Here is a 19,443-nt window from a genome sequence, read left to right on the forward strand (position 1 = left end):
GGAAAGCCATTGAAAATGCAGGCAGCATCAGCAGCTGCTGAGAGATATACAGCAGAGCATGGTTACCGTGCAGCCTGATACACTGGAACTCCATTACAGGGAAGTATAAAGCTAGTCTGTGCAAGTTGCAATTTTATTTACAGTTAATCTCTGTTTATACTGTGGAATTAATCTGTCTCTCACACATTCAAAGTGCACCAAGACTTGGCAAATGGTCTTTGTGCACAGAACTTGATGGGTCTGGGGGAAATAGAATCTATCTTCCTATTTGTAGCAAAGATACAGGGAAGCTTTGCAGTTCCCCATGTACTTTATTATAGCTCCTAGCTCAGAGCAGGGAGGCAGCCACCTTCATTTACCCTCTTTTTAAATGCTGGCGACTGCCAGATTTGGGTAATAATGGATCAAAACTCGCTATTTAACATTAGCACCTGCCCTTTGTAGTCTGTATTACAGATACTTAGCAAAATAAGAGGTTTCCATGCTCCTGCACCACATTCATCAGCAAATTGGATGTTCACTAGAAGAGTTCAGCGTTTTGTCTAGTAAGGGTTCCCATATAGAATCATAGAATGGTTAAGGTTAGAAAGGACCTTAAGATCATCCAGTTCCAACCCCCTGCCATGGGCAGGGACACCTCACACTAAACCATGGCACCCAAGGCTCTGTCCAACCTGGCCTTGAACACTGCCAGGATGGAGCATTCACAACTTCCTTGGGCAACCCATTCCAGTGCCTCACCACCCTCACAGTAAAAAATTTCCTCCTTATATCCAATCTAAACTTCCCCCATTTAAGTTTTAACCCATTACCCCTTGTCCTATCACTACAGTCCCTGATGAAGACTCCATCCCCAGCATCCCTATATGCCCCCTTCAGATACTGGAAGGTGCCATCTCCAGTAAGACCCCATCTTTTGAAGTCCCTATTAATCCCCTTGGGAACTAAACTGCTCAGAGTTAGGGTAGAAGGAAGAGTTAGAAATCAACCTCTTCCCAATTCTTCCAGGTTTAGGGTTTTTTTGTTGTAATAATGAAAGATATCTGAGACAGCAGGTAGGGTTTTTCAGTAACATAGTCCAGAGATTCACCAAACAGTTGTGCAGCACTGAAATAAAAATACCTCAAAAATGCTTTTTAACTCAATTTCTCTAACAATACGACAGTTAGATTTAATTCTGCTACTTGAGATATCTTTTCCCATGAGAAAAAAAGACAATATATTTGTAATAACGCAGGCTGAAACATGAGGTTGGTGACACACAGTCAGAATAAATGTCTAGCTAGTTACATCCTTTGGAATCCTCCTGTCTTGGATGCTCAGGCACAAAACTCAAGAGCAGTCCAAGGACAGAACGCTATTTCCACGTTCTCAGCTCTGGTCATCTGTGCTTCAGCTATTTCCTGAGCCAGAGGTTGCATACACACAGCTCTCTTTAACAGTGCTTACTGGGGTTTTCTAACATAAATTTTGTTTTTCTAAATAGTTTCTATTTCCGGGCAGCTACACTGTTAGGAGGTACCTCTGTCCGGGTCACCACGCCCTTTCAGGCCAGCAGAAAGGACGTTTCCTTTGCTTTCTGCCGAGGGGCCGCCATCCTTTTGCCCCTTCTCTCTGGCCAGGGGCTGAGTTTACTTCAGGATTCCCGCCCAAACTCCCTGAGGCGCCACGCGCCGTTCCCGCCCTCGGGGCCGCTCGCGCTCCCCTGTCAGGCACCGCTGGGTGCTGAGGGGACGCTGGGGCTGCTCCGTGCCTCCGGTCCCTCAGGAACGAGACTCCTGGGCTCTGCGTTTCCCCCACGCTGCAGTGCTGAAGGCTGCCTCTCCGGAACATTCACATCAGTAAACGGTACAGTGTCTCTTATAACCTCATAGCTTCATTTTCATAAGAATCTGATCAAAGGCTTCTGAAATCTTAAGTCAGTCAGAGCACCCTTACACACGGTTGCTTATCACACTGCTTGCAAAGCTTCCATCTAGAAAAGCAGTGTTGGGTCTTTCCTACGTAAAGCATTGAAAAAAATGCTTAAATCACAGTGGAAATATTATAATCACACAACAAATAACTTTATTGGCACTGATCAGGAGAAAGAACCCATCCAAACAAGCTCTTAGTTAGGTTTGAGTGTTCCTTTAATCAAGGTTGTGTACTTTCTGCCTAAGGATCTCATGACACTTTTATGTGTATTGATTGTTAAACTCAGCTTCGGGGAGAGTGAGACAACAGGAACGTCAGTCACTTGCCAAAGTCATGGAGCAATTTGGTGCCATGGGCAGACGTGCTCTGATCACAAGATGTCTCCTGTCTCACCAGAGTGCTAAAACAGGAGATGCTTCTATTTCTCTGGAACTGAATCTTAAAATCCGCTTTGTTTTAGGTGGAATTCCAGACATCTGAAGCCTTCTATGTTATTAAAACCTGTCAATTAAAAGCTGCCTATTATAGACCTCCTGCGGCATTCTTAACTACATTTAAATGCTACAGTTACTGACATTTCTATTTGTATGAAAGTTCCATAATGTTTAGAAAAAAGAACATTTGAACTGTTGACAATACTGCTTACATTGCAAATGATAGGTTCCATAACCACACGTTCACCTCAGCTGGTATTCTGGCTCAGGAGAATGATGCCTATTATATAGTGACAGCTAAGCAGCAAAGGCAGGCTACCAGAGGGAAAGGAGTAGAAGTTGCCCTGCCCAACAGACAGACATGAATGTGCCAGCATTACCTGTGTGAAGTGCACTACAAAGTCTGCCCAATTTTCCAAGGGCAAAGTCCGTCCTTCTCCCTTGTACCTGGGCTCTGTGATGATAAGCAACAAGGCAGAAGCCTTCAAACATTAAAAGTTTCTGTAAGATGCTTTCTTCAGTACTGGATATCACAGTATCACAGTATGTTAGAGATTGGAAGGGACCTCAAAAGATCATCTAGTCCAATCCCCCTGCCGGAGCAGGAACACCTAGATAAGGTTACACAGGAACGTGCCCAGGCGGGTTTTGAATGTCTCCAGAGAAGGAGACTCCACAACCTCCCTGGGCAGCCTGTTCCAGTGTTCCGTCACCCTCACTGAGAAGAAGTTTCTTCTCAAGTTTAAGTGGAACCTCTTGTGTTCCAGTTTGTACCCATTGCCCCTTGTCCTATCATTGTTTGCCACTGAGAAGAGCCTGGCTCCATCCTCGTGACACTCCCCCTTTATATATTTATATACACTAATAAGGTCACCCCTCAATCTCCTCTTCTCCAAACTATAGAGACCCAGCTCCCTCAGTCTTTCCTCATAAGGGAGATGCTCCACTCCCTTAATCATCTTAGTTGCCCTGCGCTGGACTCTCTCCAGCAGGTCCCTGTCCTTAAACTGAGGGGCCCAGAACTGGACACAATATTCCAGATGAGGTCTCACCAGGGCTGAGTAGAGGGGAAGGAGGACCTCTCTCGACCTACTAACCACCCCCCTTCTAATACACCCCAGGATGCCATTGGCCTTCTTGGCCACAAGGGCACAGTGTCGGCTCATGGTCACCCTGTCGTCCACCAGGACCCCCAGGTCCCTCTCCCCTACACTGCTCTCTAACAGGTCGTTCCCCAACCTATACTGGAACCTGGGGTTGTTCCTGCCCAGATGCAGGACTCTACACTTTCCCTTGTTATATTTCATCAAGTTACTCCCTGCCCAACTCTCCAGCCTGTCCAGGTCTCGCTGAATGGCAGCACAGCCTTCTGGTGTGTCGGCCACTCCTCCCAGCTTAGTGTCATCAGCAAACTTGCTGATAGTACACTCAATTCCCTCATCTAAATCATTGATGAATATATTAAATAATACGTATCTATATTATAGATATCCAAGATGGAACACCTATGCCCACTTACCCATTGCCTGGCACAGAATGTCCACGTCTTTGTCTGCTTCAGCCAAAATCACACTCTCAGGTTCAGCCGTGAAATACGGTGGTTCTTTAGAATAGGGAAAGCAAACAGGAGTAAACAAGCAAAGTCACAGCAAAATGAAAAACTGCTACTGATTTAAAGATATCAATCCTGTAAATCCCCCACACATACTGCATCTAATAGTGTGTTGCAAACAGACTGGTTTCTAGTCTCAGTGTCTTCTAAGTTTGTCTCTATTTGGAGGGATTATTTTCAGTAGTAAAAATATCATTAAAAAAGCCAACCATTTTTTGCTGCATGGAATTCCAGAGAGTTAGTTCAATGTAAGATAAGATTTAGGGGTTTGCACTGCAAATTAATACTCAGAGCAGGGGCTACTTTTCATTTTATATATGAATCATGGAAGATTTTAATTCTTTGTTCAGAAAGGCCCTCCCAAGGGGTTTATAAAGGTTTATTTTTACAACACACCATTTTATAGGGTAGTTTGCTTCAGTGTCTGAACTAAATTCCACCTCTTGAAGGCATGAAGCATGTCAAATAAAGTACCATAGCATGTCAGGGAGCTGGCAGCAGAGGACAAGTGCAGCATGATTAAAAAAAATTCTTCTCAACTGTTTTATTTCTTGAAAGCAAACAGATTTAATGCTTTAATTGAAGTTCTAGTAATAGTAATAAAAATCCACACTTTATCATTAGGACTAAAGAAAAGATATTAGACATTTAATTAACGAAAGACAAGATTTCAGAAATTGTAGAGTATGCTGTCATGTAACTCTTTCTTCTATGCAGCATAAAATTGAAGAGCATCATGTCAAAGTCCCACAGGCATTAAGGTTGCAGTAATTATCATGGTAACTAAAAGCTGTCATAGTCTGTTCAATGCAATTATCATCTGAGCACTGTTTTTAGAAGTATTTTATTTGATTATAACTAAAGTTTTATTGTAGTGTAGACAAACTTACTCATATGTTTTAGAAAATACATAAGAGACAATAATAAGTAGCTTCTGAGAACAAGTTATTCAGGTTTGCAGTTTTAAGGAAATCAAGTATGTTTGAAAAAACATAGTACGTTATAATGAGATCCAAGGTCATCTGAGCTAACCTTTCAAATCTCTTCACCAGACACGTCTAAAAACCAGATGTGCAGTTTGTATTATCAATAGGACATTAATATTTTCTTAAATAAAACCAAATCACGTCATTTCATCCTGCAAAATCTTATTTCTCCTGTTGCCACCTGCATGTAATAAGCATTGCCACCATCTCACAGGGATGACATGACATGCCAGCAGGTACACATCAGTAAGCATCAGATTAGAACACAAACCCCCCCTTTCCTAGCCCTTCTTCCCACTAACTACAGTAAAATACTTGCTGGAGTATATAGAACAGGGGTCTTATTTGAGCACCAGTGGTGATTACAATTCTGTATCCATCCCAAATAAAGTCAATCAATATAAGTCTTAAACATCCTGCGCAGAGGAGGAGGGGAGGTTGCAGGATAGCCTGGAATACTCATTTACCCAGCAAAACCAATAAAACAACCTCCCTGATTTATTATATTCTAATAATATACATGTGTTAACATTATTGATCCTCACAGCCTAAATATAAAGCTATTAATAAACATGCACAATAAGTTGTGATTTATTGCATATGATCTCATGCGTTAGTCTAAACAACAAATTGGAAAGCTGAACATTTAATTGAAATTCACTGATGGCACGATTTGACATGTTTGATCAACTAAGTTGCTGAATCCTCTGTAATTCATCTCAGTCCATGTTTAGCTCTGAGCACACCCTTTCTTCTCACACCATCCTCCAAGCCTTGCCTGATGTTTTCCTTGCGCTCCACTTTTCAGGATGCTATCTTTTTCATTTTCAAACTTTTAGCCTAGTGTCCTTGTTTATATATGTATCTGTCTTGGACACAAAGGAAAGTGTCCATCTGGCCATCTCTCAAAACAAAAGTTCAATCTTTCATTCTATGGCAGTTTAATCTGATCATCAGGAGAGGCAAGGGTGAAAGATGGCCAAAGAAGCACAGGATCAAGGCAGCATCCAGACACATACACTACATCCAGACATTCAGTTCTAACTTTGGGCTTATTCTATGGATGTCTCTGAGATTCAAGTGTATTTTTCTCCTTTCAGGGAGGCCCTTGACTGCACATCTACCACTCTCCCTTTTGTAAGGCGCTTTGACCTTAACAGGCAAACTTCAACTACCGGCTCCCAAACTTTCTCCTAGATCAGCAACATATTCTCACAGCAGTGGTGAATTTGCAGATTTATCTTCAACATGGGCCTGCAGTCCAGCTGCAAAGCGCTTGATGTGACCTCAAAGATGCTAGTGGTTTCATGACCACTGCTGCTGTTTCACACTGTTTCTGCAGTTATACTTGGCATATTTATACAGTCTTTTTTCCCAGTGTCTCTCTCAAAATCCTCTCCTACAATCTGTGCTCCTTCCTTTAAATCCCATAAAGGCTGTTCTACCACCCCCGAAGAAACTTACTACATTAAAAGATGCTTAGGTAAGCAGGTATCAGGCAATGAATTACCTGACAAGGAACTTGAAGTCAGTGACAACTGTTGTTTAGCAAACGGAATGTAATGTTATAAAAGGAAGAGTCACATCAGCTTTTTTGAAAGAAGCAGGGGAGAAATGGAAGCAGAAGAGACAGAAAAGGAGCAGGAGCAGCAGGAAGATGCAATCTAATGGCCAGAGACAGCTCCCAGAGGACTTTCAGGGTCCAACAGATGTGCCAACAGATACAATTTCCAGTCTTCATCAAGCACAGACCCACCTTTTCTCTTAACACTAAAGCTTGCTGAACTCAATTCTCACAGCCATTCCAGCAGCTGGAAGCCTTGCCAAATGCTAGAACTGACAGAGAAGGGTCAAGAGGCTGAGGCAACAACTGCACATGAAAGAGCTGGATATTATTCTTGTGTGATAAGCACATACACAGAAAACCTTCCAGAAGCAACTCTACTGATATTTAACTACCTGCTTCTGCTACCTGGAGATAGAAGCAAGCCTAAGTGGGAAGACAAGGCTAATTCATAAGAGAATTCTGGACTCTCTAGAATACGATGTGGACCTAATTTCTGTGGCATCCCAAGTCTAATATAAATGGAAAATTAGGCTTGGTGATTTAAGGAATGAGAGAATCACAGCAGGTATACTCTTAGAGCTTTAAGGGAAATGAACCACTGATTTCCAAGCAAACTCTGATGCTTTTCCACATGCATGTATCTTATTCTAGCAGCATGGGTGCTCAGAAGGGTCCTTTGCAGTGAGGCTTCAACAGAACTCAGGCTGTGGAAGAAACAGCTCTAGTTACAGGTGCTAGACAACTGAAATCTAGGCTTCTCTCTTTTCAGATGAGTCAGATCTATCATCTGCACATCAAGTTTTTGCCTGAGGGCCTGTAGCCCAGCATGAATTGCAAGTGAAAAATTCAGGGTATCTCAGTTTGGGTTATGCACCACCTGGTGAATACCTATCAAAAAGAGGCCATAAAAGCACAGCAATATTTATAGGGGTCAGATGGCATTCTGGCGGGGCATTCTGGCTGTCTGCATATATGACTTTATTGCATATTTATAAGGCTTACTTTGAATAACAGTATGAATTTGAACATTTATTGTTGTAGGCAATAATCATGTGTTGAAATTTAGTATGTGTGGTGAAATTACAGTGTCTTCCAAGCTATATAACATGCCAGACACAAGCCCCCAGACACTGCAATTTCGAGGAATGACAGTAGTCTGTTGGTATCAGGTCAAACATTCAAATTTTTTTGAAATTATAGAATGACAATAGTCAGAATAGGAAAGGACCCATTACACTGAGTTCATGCTGCTGGCAGTGCAGCATGCTATGCGATGAGAGAGGTCACATCGCCTACTAGACTGAAAGAAACAGATACTGTATTGTATTGGTGTTTGATCTTAACTAAAGGGTCAAGAACAAGCAAAGGGGAAAAAGAATATTTGAATATAAATGTACGCTTTTAATAGTTGTTGAGGGTTTCAGGGGGTTTCTGCACTACAGACATCACTGAAGAGATAGCCTCTCTGTTAAACCCTTGGGAGCCTGCAAAATTTGATACAGTTCTAGCTTCCCCCACGCAGAGTTACATGGTCACTGATTTTAACATTCAAAAGATAGCAGTCAGCATCCATTACGTACCCTTCAAGCTGCACTGGAGATGTGTGACCTAATCCCAGATACATAAATGAAAGTCAGAAAGAACAGAGAAAGCCCCAGGGACTTCTCCAAAGCTGAAATTCCTGCATCACTCAGAAATTCAGGCCTGCATGTTCAAGAGGAAAGTTGAGCCTTAAAAATGGAAGCCTTTCCCTAGCATTACCATAAATTAATTGTCCTGCTTTCAGCTGGGACAGAGGTAATTTTCTTCCTTGTGCCTGGTACCGTACTGTGCCAGTGATTTAGTATGAACACTGATAATGCACTCATGTTTTACTTGTTGCTCAGTAGCGCTTACCTCGATCAGGGACTTCCCAGTTTCTCATGCTCTGCCAGCGAGGAGAGGCACAAGAAGCACAGCAAGCAGAGCTAACCCAAACTAGCCAAAGGGATATTCCACGGAATGCTATGCTCAGTATATAAACTGGGGGGTGTTGGCTGGCAGTCTGCTTGGGGACAGGCTGGGCATTCATCAGTGCAAAACATAAACACAATCATCATGAAAGATTCTTTCCTCTGCTTTCAAGATACAATTTGTAGTGTTTCACAGTGTCTAAGATAGAGACCTAGAGCTATTTTTCCAAGGATCTGAGGACAAGGTATAAAGGTGGCTAGCTACAGAGGAAAGTAACTTCTGTTCTGGCAGTTACAGATACTTTCAGTGCAAATTCATGAACAATGGCATGCACAAAGAAGACCCTTCTGCATCTGGATACTCCTGGAGAATTACTGTGAAGTGGCACAGCCCTGTAGTCCATCTCAGAGCCTAGCCAGGGCCCTCCATACTAATGTTTCAGTTTTTCTGATGCTTTCCTGAATCCCATAAAGCTGTATCATAGAGTCATAGAATAGTTAGGGTTGGAAAGGACCATAAGATCATCAAGTTCCAACCCCCCTGCCATGGGCGGGGACACCTCACACTAGACCATGTTGCCCAATGCTCTGTCCTACCTGGCCTTGAACAATGCCAGTCCTCAGTCTCACACCTGGCGAGAAACAGGGTAGCCTTTAAGATAGACACAGACCTACAACACTCCCTTATTTATCTCTATGTTCAGAAAGAAAACTATCCAGGTGGGATGTAAAAATTCTCCCAAGGGAACACCAAGATGAGAATACGTCTATTAATGTAGTTCTTTGGGCAAAAAGTTGTCCCAAAAGAAGGGACATCCTCTGCTGTCATTCTGCTCTACTATGTCCTATTCCTTCAGGCAGTCCAACAGGGCTTTAGCACTCTGTTCTGTACAGCCCCATCATACCAGCCTATTCTTCCTAATAGTTTTTGTCCCCATTTTATTCAGACTTCACTTTCTGACTGCATCTAATTTAAAGAGCAGTATGGATTTCATATAGTGGAAAGGTTTCATTCTTCATTTTCTTAAGCTCCTAAAATTCATAATTTCCCATAGAACAGTCACTTAAAAAAAATTACTATTGCAATTTGTCGCTAACGGAACTTGCAGAAGTGGAGCAAAAGAATTTAAGATTAGCTCAGTTTTCAAATTGGTTTGTTCATGAGAAGACTCCTTAAATTACTTAATCTTCAAACTGTTAGTGATAAAACAAATGTGCTCTTATCTAATCTGCAACAAATCTTTCCCAAACTGTTACTCTGCCAAGTGAAGAACATGCTAGCCTTTAAAAATTTATAGCAACTGCAGCTAATAAAACCAAGGTTTGGAACCACCTCAGTTTATCTTTGCTGGAACAATATGAAGATGTCAGAAAGCTCTTTGCCACAGTCAGAAAAAAGCTGCAGTGCAACACAAGAGGATTTTCTTCTTCCTTCTGCAATGCTACTCTATTATATTTCAGGTTCAGATTTTTCAAATGTTATTGTAATGTTAATTTACAAATCAAGATGTACTCTCAGAAATAGTCTGAAAAAGCTTCAGAGATAATATTGCAGGTCACAGATAATAATTTGAACTGAGTACATGCCCTTGTACTAAGTCCCACTCTCTTCTGATAAAGCTCTTGTCACCATCTGAGCCCACTGTGTGACTCCTCTTAGCTGGGAAAGGCAAGAACTGATACATTTTTTTAAAAAGCTTTGATTAACTCAGTATTTGTGATATCTTTAATGCATCTTTTTATCACTACTCCTATTCTACCTGTCCACAACAAAATATTTTTCTCTAGTAATACACAAAAGTTCTCATTACCATACAATTGAGGATCTGTACTTGATTTCTCCCAATGACTTTGAAAACAAACCTCTCCTATTAACATAATTTCCTTCGTCTGTTAGTCAGACCCCTTATTAAGTCCACACTGTGCTATTCACCCAAAAAGTACAGCTCATTATCAGGTCACTATCAACATGTACACACTAGAAATATTTTATGCATGCAAATGGACAAGAATACTTGATTCTCTGTAAGTACTACTCCAATAGACTATGAGGGATACATGGCAAAAATCCTTAGGTTTGAATCTTTCCTCTAGAACCTGTCCCTTGACTAATTAAACAACAGCCAGATCCAGTCAAGAATTCTAAGGCAGACTATAAGTTATGCATTAACTACTAATCCTTTGATTTGCCTTCCTGTTTAGAATTAGAGATCCATCCTGCAGCTTAAGAAACTCATAAATAAAGAAATCTATCAGGCTTTGCTGACATATTGAGTAAACACCTGCAACTGAAGTGTCTTGTTCCATCAGAAAGAAATAAAAGTAATTGGTAACCAATTTGTTTCTGCTTTCTTTCATCTGCTTGTTCTTATCTACAGGCCTTTTCATAACTTTATTCCCTGACAGCACCCAATATTGGATAAGAAATAAATAAAACATTTAAAAATAAGAGAGCAGGTATGCTACTAAAAGAAAGGCAGCACTGTGAGTTTAATGATTCCTTGATGATTGTTTCTCAGTTTTATTGTAACTGTATTAAAGAATCTTTTACATTAATCAAGAGGCTGCTTTAAGTATCGCATTAGACTGGTTCTGACAGCATAGAAGCAAAATTAAACTCGTTACAGTAAAATGTCATGAATAAGAGTTTAAACAAAAACCGTAAATAAGTGAAATAAGTCTTTGCTCCTTAAAGGGAAGAGAAGCCACAAGGTAATAATTCTAAGAACCAAAGTACAAAGAAAAAGGCTGGAACCAGGCTTCAGCTAGTAGATAATAAATATAATAGAGACAGTGCTACGAATGAGCCTGGAACAGTGCTTTGCGGAGAGAAGAGCTGTTTCCTCATTTAGCATGAACTACTATAATAGAGACCATACAGCAGTCTTTAAAACCATGTTTTCAGAAGGCCAAAAGAATATAGAGAATTGCATGCTGAATTCCCTCTGCAGTGCACTACAGAAATGCATGTGCATGAATTCTGATCAACACCAAGAACTTGTATCACTGCCAGAGTAATAACCTCTCCAGGACACTTGCACAGTTATTTCTGGGACTGTTAGGTAAAAGCCAGACTACATGATCAGCTCTGGCTTAAAACATCTAAAGGGCTCTATTCTAAAACATCTCTTTTATTTTAAAAGTCCTAAAAAACTCTGCACTGTGTGCAATGTGCTGATTTGCATTATTATATCAGGGTATGACATACATAGTAACAACCTTTACCAAATGACAACCTCCTTGCTACAACAAAACTCCAGCACAGTCCTGATGGTGGGAACAGACAGTGAAAGGGCATCAGTGTCCCTTTAAGAATGTTACGTCCAAAGATTCCTTTGGAGTTGAAGGTCTGGCGTGTAGCACTGATTTTAGTGGCATTTCCTTTTTCCTTTTGTTACCTCACTGATGATATCTGCCTGCCTAGGTGCTCAGGAAAATCCTTAAGCCCCCTGACTGGCACTTGGAACAGACAACACACAGAATTACTCCTGAAAGGCTTCTTTCGGAAATACAGGCACTTGACACATTAAAACTAGGTGTAAGCAAGCTGGGAGTTAATCAGGATTTAATGCATCTAAAAGCCAAGATGGAAGCTGCCCAATAATGATTTTCCTATCGTATTTCCCCAAGTTCTGATTAAACGTATAGTTTCACAAGGGATTCAGAATCACATCAGTGTTTAAAAAAATCTATTTGATGAATTTATATTCATGGGGAAGAGCAGCTGAATTAACTTGGAAGATAACCCTCCTTCACCTCCTTTGTTCTGTTCTCTGAAGAAAGGTTCAAATGTAAGGTCAATGAAATATTAAGATATCAATTCTATTTCCTATTATACCTCAAGTCCAGAGACTGTTTTGCTAAAAAACCACATTGCCTTGAGAATTACCCATTATAGAAAGGAAGGCTCTTGCTCTTGCTGGCTCCTCTGTGCTGTCTCTCAATTTTGCTTCACAGAAGTACATCCCCACATCAGCAGAGGTTGGGTTGGTGATAGTGAGTCGTCTCCCAAAACTGCTAATGCCACTGGTTATTTTTATTCCATTTCTCTTCCAGGTCATGCTTAGTCTCTCCAGAGGTCTGCCGAGATTTAAACACACAAAACTAAGAATACAACGATACAACATATATTACAGAATAACCTTGCTGCAGTTACATCCAAATTACAAAACTTCTCTGTTTCCCCTGTCCCTGCGGTTCACTATTAAGCAGTGAATTCATATATAACTTGTACACATGAAGACTACAGACTACTCAAGTGGCATTAGACAAGTACAAATAATTGATACAGCAATAGAACTTAAGTGCTAATAATTTGATTTCTCTAAGCAAAAGGAGTAAATACTACTATGCAAATCAGCTGCATGGGAAGTGCTTTCATTATAACTCAATTACCAAAACAATATTACTCATATCAAGAACATCTCTGCCCTCATAGGAGAAAGTGAATCAATTGGTCTTCTCATCATCTAAGGACCTCAACCCTTCCACTGGAATTTAATGTTGTTCAAGGCCAACTAGATGGAAACATAGGAGGAATGCTACGAACTCCATATTACAGTGCATTACGAACAGTTGAGGAATAATCGCTGTAAAATTAGTGTCTAATAAATTACTTCATAGCAGATCCTCACTAATTTCTTTACTAAGGAGCTCAGACTGTTCAACAATATCACCTTCCATGTCAATAGGCAATACAGCTGAAATATTTACCTTTAACATATTTTTTTCCTTAAGATAAAGTCTGCTAATCCAACAATACTATACTAATATACCAGGTGGAAAAGTAACTCTGCCTATATCCTTATTTGGCCAGAAAAATCAGTATGTTTAATTCAGTAATGTTGGACAAACAAGATTATTCATAAGGTTACTTTGAAGAGCAAGAATTCTGGGTCCAATACTAACAACAACAACAAAAGAAAATAACTTTCTATGTCCTTCTCCAGCAGAGACAGTGCATTAAAATTAGCTCCTTATAACCCCTCTGTGGCTTTTACAATACCTTGCATTGGCCACACACTCCAGCGTCACATCGCTGCTCCCTGCTACAATGCTGGTATTCTGGGGAGGGATTACAATGACGGGAGCCACCGTGTCAGATGGGTCTGTGGCACCTGCATGGGCAGAAACAAACCTTGTGAAGACCCCATACATCTGCAAACTGGGAGGGCTGATGGGTTCCATAGAAAGGACCTTGTCAAGCAACACAGCTGCAAATTTCACTCTTCAATCTCACCCTGGATTTTAATTTCCTCAATCAGGGGAGATCTTGAGCATGACCACTTTCAATGGCTTTCATTAACTGTACAAACACACTGTTTCAATATACCCAGCTCAGGATCACTCAAAACACATAACTCACACGAACTACTCCCAGATGGAGTGCAGGGGCCATTCTCAAATAGAGAGCAAATAAATTAAGCATCCTAAAGGTTTTCTATTGTTGAGCACTTTTATTTTTATCAAACACTTGCTGACTTATATTTTTAAGACCTTTTCATGTTTTGTTTAATCTTGCCACTTCCACACCATTTCAAAAGAGCCTGCCAATACTCATGTTAGTTCTTTAAAAAGATTTTACACACTGGGGAACAAATATAAAATTAACAAAGCAGCATATCACAGCAACTTCAACCCCTTTTTCTTATCAGCAAAGTAAATAACCCAAATCTGCTACTGTTTTGTGAGGCATCATCTTGTAAATAATTTAGCTTATGCAACAGTCAGGAGACACTTAAAAATGGTAAAAAAGCTGCTTGTAAATTTTCTCTGTATACATTTAGTAAGTGAATTAAAATACCCATGCATTCATAGGTACTTTGCTTCAAGCAACTCATTTGGGAAAGAAAAATTAGCTATTTTTTAGCTTGAATAACAGAGTAATAAAATTCTCTAAAGAATCCAGAATCCAATAAACAAATTATAGGGAAAAGGAATGAAAATAAAACTAAACTGATGGAAAAGCAAGCCAGTTCATCAAATGTTTTATGTAAAGGAGGCTAACCCATGCCCATTAAGCAGAATGGGAAAAAGTCAAATGCAAGGTATGAACCCTGATGTTCAAGGTAATTCCTTAAATAATACAAAATGGATAGGATATACTTTGCTTCTCTTCTGCCCAGCTATTTGACTTTCAATTTCACTCTTTGGATAGACAGAGGTTTTGGTAACAGGGCTCAGAGTTCAAGATTAGCAGATTTCTGACTTACTGAATGACAAAATTTTTACCTACTGCTGTTTTTGTAATTGGTGGCAAATAGTGACTATGGGAGATGACAGCATGCATCACAAGTTTAAAAGTTTAATACCATCCACACTTCTGGGTAAATTCAATCATCCAAGAATAGTACCTAAGGAACTGGTAAGCACACGCTTATTTCTTCCCATAAACATACTTTGTTGACCTGAAACTTCATCTGCATAGAACTTCCATGGGATCTCAGAAAAAAAAGTTGTAGTAGATTTTACTTCTGTTCAACAACATTCCTGGGAATATGATGCTGTAAAGTAGCAAATTTATTTTCTATGAAGATTTCCATGGTGTTTCTAGAGATATTCATGGCAGGAATTTTCCAGATAGTACTTGAAAACATAGAAAACAAGCAGTAATCAGCTTAGTAACTTATTACTGATAAGAGGAAATAACCTCAGCGTGACTGGTCACCACTACTTCTGCACAAGATGAAGGTTTACAACAGGAAACGCTAAAAGACCAACAACCAATTTACTAATTTGGCAGTAAGCATTTCTTATCTCCATCTGGAAAAGAGGAAAGCCACTTCTTTGACTTATCAGCTCCCTTGAAGAATGGCCTAACCCCACTATAACCAGCCAGAGAAGCCAGCTTTGCTGTAACCTCTATGAGTTCACCATATGAAAGTGGCTCATTGTGCATCGAGTAGATAAGCAGGGGCAATAGCAGCGCACATTACTCTGCCCTGCAACCAGGAAAATGTGAGGTTTATTCAACTTTCTTACCGACTGTAACAAGAATATAAATAAAGTATGTGCATATTTTCATTTTGTACCATCACTGAAACAAATCTGTTAAAAGCAGGCTGTTGATAAAGCTTTTGAGCAAGTAACTCAATACAGATGTGACACAGGGTTCATCAAAATGGTTACTAATGTAATGGATTCTAAGTAATATACCTACAAAGGTCAGCTGCAGATGTACAAGCATCTACAGAACAACAAAATTTCAAACTATTACCTAAACAGTACATAGGCAGCGTGTATATTCATATTCAAAGACAGCTTCCCTTTGCAGCATAAAGAAAACACTTGCCATAATTCACTCTGGCCCCTGTTTTGACAAATAAAAAGTCAACAGGGACATTCCCACAGTTTGCAGCTTTGTTTTGTGGCTGATCAAAATATCAAAGGATGATTTAGTTTTACTTTAGAGTAAAAATTTCAATAAGGCTGTAAATGTGGGATCTGTGTTTCCACCTTTAAGAACTTCATCCTTTTGTAAGAAATTCACAGGTTGGAATATCAGTGCAGCCAGACCCCTAATAGAGATAAGGAGTAATACTGTGATTTCGTTTTGATGATGTGACGCAGCAAATTAGATTTCAGTCTGGCCATGGAAGGCAGAGAGCTATTTCAAATTATCAGATAAAGAAAAATTAGCCAGACTTTCCACGTTTCTTATCCTACCTGTCAATAAAGCCACCCTATCCTTCCCCTACCTCTTAACTCACTACACTGACATGATGTTACTTGACTGGTGCTACACTGAAGTACAATGCAGAATGTTGTTGTTGGTAAACAGGCATTTTCTTTGAAAAATCCTTTGTAGAAAACAATCGATTTTTTTTTTTTGTTTCCTCATCACTGTTCCTTTTTTTACTTCCTCAGACTTTTTCTTATCCCAGTTTTCTAGGTCTCTGCTGTTCTCTTCTGGCTTTTCACCACCTGTTCCTCCTCTCCCTCAGGCAGCTTCTCTGCATTTGCCACCAGCCATTTCCCCTCCCCACAGACATTTTACATTATTTAAGAACTGCTCAACTGCCCATCTATCCTTTATTTAATGATTGAGCTTCAGTTTCTCTGAAGAAAATATTTATCAAAGACACTGAAATGGGAGAGCAATACAAATGCATACAAGAACACAGTTATAATGACATTAATTTGCTACCACAGGACCACCATTCCCCCCCATACTCTATGTTTTCTGTAAGAAAAGATCATTCCTTCCTGTCTGCTTTTTGAACCCCTTCTTTCAGCCAAGAAAGCAAAGCCACTTTAAAGAAAAAACACTGACCCCACTACTGCAGCCAAGGGATGCCTCACTATTAGACGCAATAAGCATGTGGGGAGCTTGTAGGAAGCTGCAGAGACAAGGCTGAACAGCACTGAAGGACACTTAAGGCATGTGCTCTTAATCCTGATTCCAGTCCTTAGTAGATGGCTGGACAGAAGGACTGCTGCAGGCAAGAGTCCTAATCCAAAAGGGGACTTTTCTCCAAAACCCAGCACATTCTGCTTTCTTTTGCATTCTATTTTAGCCACAGCACTGGCAGTATTTCCAATCTTCCCTTTGCTTCCAGACCTTCTCATTAAACACTGTCTTAATTATTACCAGTGTGTACTAGGGCCCAATAACTCAAGCGTCTTCAGGCATAGCACAGCCAGCCTTTGAGATTTGGTTATTGTAACACCAGAGACTCACAAGGGGAGGGAGCTGACCTTGCAGGTTTCTCTGTGGTTCCCCTCCCTGGCTCCTCATGAAGCAGCTGCTAAATATTAACTCCTCTCTAGACTCTGGAATTCAAGAATCTGCAATCCTGCACAAAGCAGAGGTATACTGAGGGAAGAGGGAAAGAGTGAACACTTCTCACACAGTCTATTTGGTTTTATCACCAGCCTCTGTGTGTAACTGCACAATGCCCATACAGGATCACAGTGAAGTTCCCCTTCTCACCTAACCAAGAATGAACCCCATCCTGAGTGGTCTGTTACATTGATCTTTTTAATACTGATGAGCTGTAGAATTTCTTATCTGTTATTTAACTACAATAATAAAGCAGACTGTCCTACCATCTCTGAAAAGACAGTGTTTTTATCTCTCTACACATACTGCCTTGTGAGGTATGGAGAATTTTAAAAATTATAATTTACCATTTATAAAGATCATAGACTCTATCAAAACCATTTGAGTGCTTGATTTTCCCAACAGTGATGAAATGTCTCTCAGGCTGTATGACTGAAGATACAAAAGGTGCTCTTCCCTTCAGAAATGTGTAAACATTAGGTTCTTTCCCAGATTTTACATTATGGCGTGCAAAGTTTATCTATACCTGTGTTTGCAGGGCAGAATATTAAGAATATTCCTCCAATGAATACTCAAATACATCTCAGAGAGATATGAGACAAACCAGACTAAATAGAAGGCGAGAGAAAGTGTTTCTCTCTTGAAAAGAAGAAATAGGTTGAGCTCAGACTTGAGAAAAACAACAAGTCTTATTTTTGAGGCTGGCATATAGGTCCCAACCCTCCAAAGACACTTAATACAAACAAGGTGACCATGGGCAGGAGGAGGGAGGGTTGCCCGAATTATCATCGCCAAGATACCCTTCATTTACTTAGTATGGGGTAGAGCCTGCGATGTGATGTTGACTGAAGTGTTCGTTACTACTGCAGTTACATATCAGTGTTCTGTTTTCAAAACCCACAGGAATCAGCATCCAAAAAGTGGATTTACTTCTTCATATTATGAAATTTGTCTGTGAGAGAAAAACATTTCACAGAAGGATCACCAGTATGCTACCCTCAAGGTAACGGAGAAATTGAATACTTTAACAGAACTTTGAAACCATTTATAAGTTATCCTGTGAGAAAAAGATTAGAAAACCTTCAGCATAAACTTCCTATAGGCTTTCAGACTTGCACAGTACTCAGAAATGCCTTTGCAATTACTGTGCAGGCTACATGCAAAGCTTCATGTTACCAAATTACAGATACCTATATTAGAAAAAGCAGAATGTGAGATAGGAGTCCAATACAAATAGCAAAGAATATTGCACATAAATAGCTCAACTTCGTGGCATCAATATGCAATCTCTGCTTCTGTACCACAGAAGATGAGAAAAGAGGAGAAATGACAATCAGACAGTATCTCGAGATCACTCGAGGGAATAAAAAGTCCTTACAAATACAAACGAACTAATGGAATAGATTTCACTTTTCCCAGAGACAACCTGAAGATGATTTGGATTATCAACTCATAATGGATTTATGCCCCTTTCCCTTTCCAGTACCACATGCACAATGGGAATTGGATCTTGATCAATAATAGATTAATTTCCCCTCCCCTTTGCAGTAAAAGGCACACCAAAGGAACTGGAGCCTGATCAACAGACTAGCAAAATTGACAACCACCTGCAGGCACAATAGAGAAGCATTATGAAAATAATGAAAAAAGTGGATTTCTCAATCATAAAATTCCATCTTAAAACATGGCATGTCTCTCTGTTCCCTAATTGTTAGTGTGATTATTAAGAGATCATACAGTAAAAGAGTATTAAGATAATAAAAAGTCACCATTTCATTTTTTTCTACTTTTATTCTAGCAAGGACTGCATTCATTTTGAAGAAGAAAACAGTGATGCTGTTGTGCATTACTGTGTAACTGTGCAGGTCTTTGCTTACATTTATACACATAAAGAAAAATAACAGAGATCCTGGGAGGATTCTTGGCCATATTTGTTTAGTTTGATGAATAACATTAAAACTCCACATGGAGTTTTTTTTGAGTCAAAACTACGTATTTATAAAATAATTAGCAATGCAATGGTACAGAGTTGGTGTAATGAATTTTCAGTACCCGAGGATATGTCAAGACTTCTCAAACATGTATGTATTATCATAATTTCTGATCTTGAACCTATGAGAAACTAGACTCAAAAAAGTAAATAAGCAACAACATAAAAACTTAGCTTTGTGGATCATATTTATAGGGAAAATG

At 39.9% G+C, this 19,443-nt stretch overlaps 1 protein-coding gene across 1 annotated transcript in view; it reads right to left on the minus strand.

Moving 5' to 3' along the window:
• SDK1 (sidekick cell adhesion molecule 1) overlaps positions 1 to 19,443 on the minus strand; it is a 423,082-nt gene that overhangs the window by 150,183 nt on the left and 253,456 nt on the right. The window contains exons 6-8 of the mRNA XM_061356969.1: positions 13,474 to 13,585; positions 12,358 to 12,548; positions 3,871 to 3,954 (exon numbers count right to left, since the gene is read on the minus strand). Coding sequence (XP_061212953.1) covers positions 3,871 to 3,954; positions 12,358 to 12,548; positions 13,474 to 13,585 — 387 coding nt within the window. The remainder of the gene's footprint in view (positions 1 to 3,870; positions 3,955 to 12,357; positions 12,549 to 13,473; positions 13,586 to 19,443) is intronic.

Source organism: Neopsephotus bourkii, unplaced genomic scaffold (genome assembly GCF_033783945.1).
Source record: "Neopsephotus bourkii isolate Nb327-2 ecotype Australia unplaced genomic scaffold, CSIRO-AGI_Nbou_v1 NB_882, whole genome shotgun sequence".
Classification (NCBI taxonomy): Eukaryota; Metazoa; Chordata; class Aves; order Psittaciformes; family Psittacidae; genus Neopsephotus; species Neopsephotus bourkii.